This window comes from Centruroides sculpturatus, unplaced genomic scaffold, assembly GCF_000671375.1.
Source record: "Centruroides sculpturatus isolate CEXI.00-Female unplaced genomic scaffold, Cexi_2.0 scaffold33, whole genome shotgun sequence".
Lineage (NCBI taxonomy): Eukaryota > Metazoa > Arthropoda > Arachnida > Scorpiones > Buthidae > Centruroides > Centruroides sculpturatus.
This window is the reverse complement of record NW_019384325.1, coordinates 567771-574474: the sequence shown is the minus strand read 5'-3', so window position 1 is coordinate 574474 and position 6704 is coordinate 567771. Positions and strand designations below refer to the sequence as shown.

The 6704-nt window shown below is 33.7% G+C and overlaps 1 protein-coding gene and 1 pseudogene across 1 annotated transcript in view; one reads left to right on the top strand and one right to left on the bottom strand.

Moving 5' to 3' along the window:
- Nucleotides 1-3430, bottom strand: part of LOC111627075 (ATP-dependent RNA helicase dbp2-like) — a 49426-nt gene extending 45996 nt beyond the window's left edge. The window contains 1 exon segment of the mRNA XM_023370632.1: nucleotides 3258-3430. Within this exon segment, the coding sequence (XP_023226400.1) occupies nucleotides 3258-3289 (32 nt within the window). The 5' untranslated portion in view covers nucleotides 3290-3430.
- LOC111627067 lies at nucleotides 1164-2344 on the top strand (annotated as a pseudogene).
- Nucleotides 3431-6704: the final 3274 nt, after the last annotated feature.

Here is a 6704-nt window from a genome sequence, read left to right as displayed (position 1 = left end):
TTGTGAAATTTCTGATAGTTGGATAATAAACCGTTTTATTGTAATTTGTCTTTTTAAATTATTTTGAGTCGATATTAAAATTTGGAAAAGGGGGATACCTAGATCGGTAAAATACGCGAATTTCTTCCTACAACTTTGGTTGTTGTTTGGGGTACAGTTAAGGTTTTAACGAAGTTCAAGCGAATACATAATTAGCAAAAAAAAGTTGAAATAAAGTGATTAAACAAAAATTATTACAAATATCATAAATAACAGTTCACAAATGCATATATAAAGATATTTTTTGAAGGGGGGGAAATGGTCTTCACAATTTGAAATCGATCGAAATGAAGGACACACACACACACATTCATTTTTATATATACAGATTTCTGAAAATATAGCAGACACATCAGATCTACTGGAGGAGTGTCTTCTGTTAAATCAAATGTGTCTTAAAAACATACATTACTAACAAACTTAAAATGTGCAAGATGTGTTAAAATGTTATAATGCATAAATATGATAAGTTAATTACAAGTATTACAATGTGTATTGAGTAATTTATAATGACTCCCTAAAACTGTATAACATCAAGTACTCTGCGAATGGTTAAGTGGGCTACTCAAAGTCGGCATAGTTGCAACCAAATAGTTAAATGTGATAATCTTTGTACAGCAAAATGACTCCTGGTCACGCATGATGTGGAAGTAGGCCAATTTTGAGGGACCATATCTTACAAAGAGTCGTGCATAGAGGTATGGTTCTTTTTTGCTCCTATGGATGCTGTCTACAGCTCCAATAAGGTCCCAACCATCTCATTCAAAGGTGTAATTGTAGCTCAGAATCTACATTGAAATACAAAAAAAAAGCAAACAAAAAAAATATATATAAGATAGCAATAAACTGAACATTTATGGCTTTTTAAAAGGGCATTATTGGTACCCAAAAAAATTCTGTGTTTTGGAAACATCTGCCTAATACTACCATTTAAAATGAAACAAGAAAAAAAACATTAAGAAAAAATTCCCTACAATGAGTAATGTAGAGGAGAAAAGGGAGAAGTGGGACACTTGAATTTTCTGATCTCCTATTTATTTATTGTAATTCTTTATTTGTCCCCAAGTGAGAGTGACAGCACTTGTATTTTCTTATAAAATGGCTGATGAATCGTTTCAACAGAAGAGGCTTTAGAAGAGAAAATTACATTACAATGCTCCAGGTAAATATTAATACCAATATCTGATGTAATCTAAAATTTTATGTTTAAGATAACTTTTAATGCTTAATACAAGAATTGAAAGCAATATTTTAATAGTACACTTTTGCTATATTACTTCTTTGCGATTTCCACCATATGTTTAGTTATAGCAAGTACAATACAAAATCTCCCAGTAGGAGGACTGGGACACTGCATAATAGGACTGCGTAATAATAATTTTCCTGATATAGTGTTAAATTTTATAGTCTTTGTCTTTATTTTCAGGAAAAATGCCACATAAATGGAAGAAGAAAGATCCAAGAAAATCAACACCAGATAACAGTATGATTCTTAAAGCAGTGAACATGGTGTGCGACAACGGAAAAAGTATAAGGAAAGTTGCAAAAGCCATGAATTTATCAAAATCAGCACTAGCAAAACATGTAAAAAAATTTAATAGCATTTCAGACATGGAGTCTGTAGTATTCTAGTCTAACCTCATTTGTGGAATGGTTTTCTCTGTGGAGAAAGAAGTAAAGTTAAAAAATTACTTGCTTAGTGCAAGTAAAATGCACTATGGCCTGACAACAGTGTAGATAAAAAATTTGACATATGAGTTTGAATAAAATATATCCCAGTGCATGGAATCTCAATAAAACTACAGGATATGACTGGTTCAAAGGGTTTATGAGACATCATTTGCAGCTTTCATTGCAATCAACAGAAGCCACTAGCTTAGGAAGAACTACTAGCTTCAATAAAAAGAATATTGATGACTTCTTGGACAAAGTGAAATATATTTATGAAAAATATATTAATTTATCTGCATACAATGTCCAATAAATATTTGCAATGATTGTTGGTTCATTATCTTATGTTCTCAGTTAAATATTGTTTCACAGTATTCTGAATAAATTATTTATTTATAATCATGTAGTAAAATTTTCTTTTAATACCTCATATCAAGCATTTCAAGAAAGTACTGTTGTAAAATATTATAAGGTACTGTACTTTACAGCAAAATCTTGTGCTGATAACATGACTATTTCAGTAAAACTAACATTGCACAGACACACATATCATTAATAACTATTTATATTTGCTAAATAAGTATTTTAATACAAATTTTATGTGAATTTGTTATCCTTTTATGAACTGTCCCATTCTCCCATTTACTGTCCCATTCCTCCCTTCTATTAGGGTTGAGTTGGACACTTGTCACAGCATACAAAACTTATAATTTTTCTACCAAATGTTAGCATTGTTTCGAAACTTCCAATATTTTTCAGAAGGTACAGATGGTTCAAACTAACAAGATAAACAAAAAAGATTCAAGAGCTTTTTCTTTGCTTATGTTTTTGACATACTTTTCCCAAAAGTGTCCCATTCCTCCCCTAAATAATTACCCATTATCATTTTTCATTGATCAAGTAGCCATTTTCTCTTTTGCAATAAAAGCTAATTTTATTTTTAAAAAATGATTTCAATAAAAGTATTTGATGTGTGCGTAAATTTCAAGAAATAAAACTAATAAGCAACTATATTTATTTTCTTTCCAAACTAAATATTTCATTTCTTCCCACTTTTACGTCAATTTGACGTCATTTTATCGGATCGTCCATTATAAAACCGAAGAAATGATGTCAAATTGACGTAAAAGTAGACTCTGACGAAAGAGTGCTTTAATCAGATCAGATGACATCTGGCAGACATTTCGATTTTTCTCCCCCTGTGAATTGTTTATAATTTATTATCACCACACAAATGATTTATTAATAGAATTTTCGTTAAATTCTTCCATATTTTATCGTTTTGGAGTATAATTTTAGGCGAATTATGGCTATTTTTAGTAGTTTAAATATGGCCTTTAAACAAAAGATTGTTTGTAAACACAATTAACAACGTCACAATGAAAACAAAAATTGATATTTATTACTTTAAAAAGCAACTTATTAACTTTTTTATTCACAAATTTTTCAATTAAACGATATAAAATAAAGAAAGGAAACGTATACGGGACACTTGTACTTCCGACTTCAATTATTATTTTAAAAAAAAATAAAAGGTTTAAACGTACCTTCTGCGTTCCATTCTATCTCTAAACGCCATTTCCTCTATTTCAATGACCTTTTAATAAATATATATTTTTTAATTTTGATAAATATTTACGATAAAATTTTCGTAAAACATTCACAATTCGATTCCAAGATGGCGGTAAGTCGAACGAAATTGCTATTAAAGTTGCCGGATTACGTTCGTCGATAATCACCAAAAACTACAATTAAGTTAGCCAAAAAGAAAAATAAAATATAAATTATTTTAAACAATTTTAAAATAAAATTAAAAAAAAAAAATCTGAATTCAATAAGTGTTTATAAATAAAAGACAAGGTTGAAATAGACACTTTTACGTAAATTCCGAAGTCATATTCTAGAAATGCTCGTTATAAAATCGAAGAAATGACGTCAAATTGATTTTTTAAACACCACTTTGTGGACACGAAGAGAGGCTTTTCGGTAAACCCATTATGGGTTAGGTAAGATTATGGGCCGGCCGGGCGGTGAGAGACCGGACCCGACATATCCGGATGGACCAACCCTGAAAAATTCGTGGGGTTTGTCGACTAATTCGGATTCAATGCCGGGTTCCACAATGATATAGGCTGCCAACTTAACAACTAGGCCAGTCGACGTCAAATTTTATAAATGTATGCCGTCTGAACCAAACGAACAGGTCGAGGATATGGTTTTACTTCTTAAAAGGAAAAGTATTAATAGTTTTTGGCGAGACCGGATGGCAAAAGCGGTCAAGACATTAGTCTATCGTTCTGGGAGCCGGAATCGAATTCAGACGGGCTAAAAACTTCAGGAATTCGGATATAACATGCTCTGTCTCTTACTAGGCGGCCGTCCCCATTGCGGCCTGGCCGAACCCACAATGGCCTTTTTATGAAAATCATCGCTGATTCGCCTGGTCGAAAAATCACAGAAAGGATTTTTTCGACCTCCCGATTATCAAATTACTTGTCCATGGACAGAGTTAAAGAATGGGAAGCTGTGTACACATCATCTGTGTGTAAGCAATAGGCTTTCAACCTCAGAAGACTTTCTAAAGAAACTATCTGAAACGCCCATGGTTGTTGAACTCAATTTATAAGATATTATTACTGAAGCAAATAATATATATATGATTAAAATATCAAGCAACTTGTCTTTTAGACTGTATCGTTGCTATCGCTGTCAATATATAATAATACTATTTGAGTTCTTGCCATTTGAAATTTATTTTATTTGCTAACTTCTAATTCATTATCTGCCTGTAAATATGAAAATTGAAATTCCATTTTTTTAAACTTATCCTAAACTCTTAACGATCTAATCTGATTTTAAGAACAGTCTATATAATTTCTAAAAGTCCGATCTCTATTGACTTCTCTCTCTAATCTGTTCCTAACCTTTTTTGGCTCAACTTTAATTACTCTCTATCTCATTAATAAACACTATATTAATTGTAAATAACATATACCTTAGCTCTTTTGTCACTGCATTCCTGTAATAATTCACCTAATATTAATAGGCTTAAAGCGTTCGGAATGGCAGAAATATTTATTACTCCACTTTCCTAGCATTACAGCCATTGGGAACTGAGATCAATTTTAGTAGATTCTGTTATAACGGAGTTGAGCTGTATGTATATTGTACTTCGTTTAAAACCCCCTGAATAGTTTCTTTTTTACAGTTTAGAAAGCTATTCTGGATTATCCGTGTTTTCCAGTATTCGTGCTCACCCGTGCAATAATTAGCACGGATAATCATAAGTTCGGTACAGTGTGTTGCCTCAGACATCACAAGTCTTGTTCCTTTTCTTTTTTACACAAATCTTGAACTTAGTTATCGTAGTAAATACAATAATTTTCAGCAGTTTTATACTTCCAAACTTCGACGTTTTTATTAAAGCTATAAACTTTTAATTTTATTTTATTTTTCGCTTCTATTCAAGATTTTTTTAGATTAAAAAAACATTACGAAAGCAAATCAGAAAATTTCTTTCATATTCAAGTAAATTTTTCATGAATATTCATGAAATTTATAAAGATATAGTCTATATCAAATTTTTTAAATAACGTAATGTCATCGACGACAACAATTATACAGCCAGCTTTTTGGTAATTGTTAATGAATCAACAATACAAATCCATTTGCGGCCGGATGGCCGAGCGGTCAAGGTGGCAGCCCAAGAAGCACAGAGAAATGGTGACGATTGATAACATACGGATGATGCGGCCGGATGGCCGAGCGGTCAAGGTGGCAGCCTACCGCCCTGGGGTACCCGGGCTCGAATCCGAACGGGTCGAAAAATCCCTAGAAATTTTTCGGGGGTGGTCCGTTTGGAAATGTCAGGCCCCGTCCCTCACCACCCGGCAGCCCCATTGTGGGCCTGGCCGAACCCATAATGGGCTTGCAAAAAGAGGCCCTCCTAGTGCCCACAGGACGGAAAGAGTTATAAAAAGAAAAAAAAATACAAATCCGAGTGTTCTTTGTTCGAATCAAGACGCCATTTTTCATTTCTTTGCATTTTTCAAAAAAAAAAAAAAAATGCATGGTTTTAGAAGAAATAACGCAAGAATAAAGCTAAGAAATGGCAGAATAATCTGGGAACAGGGAAAGAAAAAAGAAACAATGTATTTCATGATAGATTTCAGCCTCATGATAACACTTCAGCTTTGTTTCCGACTACCATCAGAGACGAGAGCTAAGCGATTATGGTGTTATCAGTATTTGAAGATTATTGGGCTGTTGTATAGATTACTCCCGGTGGAATTTCGGGACTTTGAGCATATATCTGAACTGAGGGGACCGAGACGAGTTCAACAGTATCCTATTTTTGGAGACGAAAAATAAGAAAGTTATCATACTTACGATTTCTTGCCTTTCACGGTGCATTTTACGCCATTTCAGAGTTTTCCATGGTAATGTATTTAATCCAACCGCGCGTAGACTTGCAGCCTTGAATATCGATTGAGCTGAAATAAAAGGTTTTCTATTAGACTAACTAGTGACGGTCACCTCCCGGAGAGATAAGTTACATTTTCTGGACAAGCCGCGAAAGTGGCGCGTAGTGCTAGCCGATCTCGAGCTAGTCGGAGGAAAAGGGGCCTTAGGCCTCTACCCGTGGATCAACATCTGCCTCTGTTAAAGATGAGTGTACAATATGTTTTTTTGGCCTTTTACGTGGGCAGTTTTCTTTAGTCTTTGCCGATGTGTATTTAGAATATATGGCCGGACTGCCTGTTAAACACGCGATAGACTTAGTGGAGAAAGCGACGCGACTCCAGTTCGCGATCGTCGGAAATGACGTAGGCTATTCTTTACCGGGCTAGATCTCGTGAAGGGTCGCGCGTAGAGTTATGGTTCTTTTGACTTTTTTGTTCTCAACGTTTTAAATTTATATTTACGATTTCTGGATAGCCCGATTTCTTGCCTTTCAGTAATTTTTGAATATTTTGCACATTTCCACCGCTAGG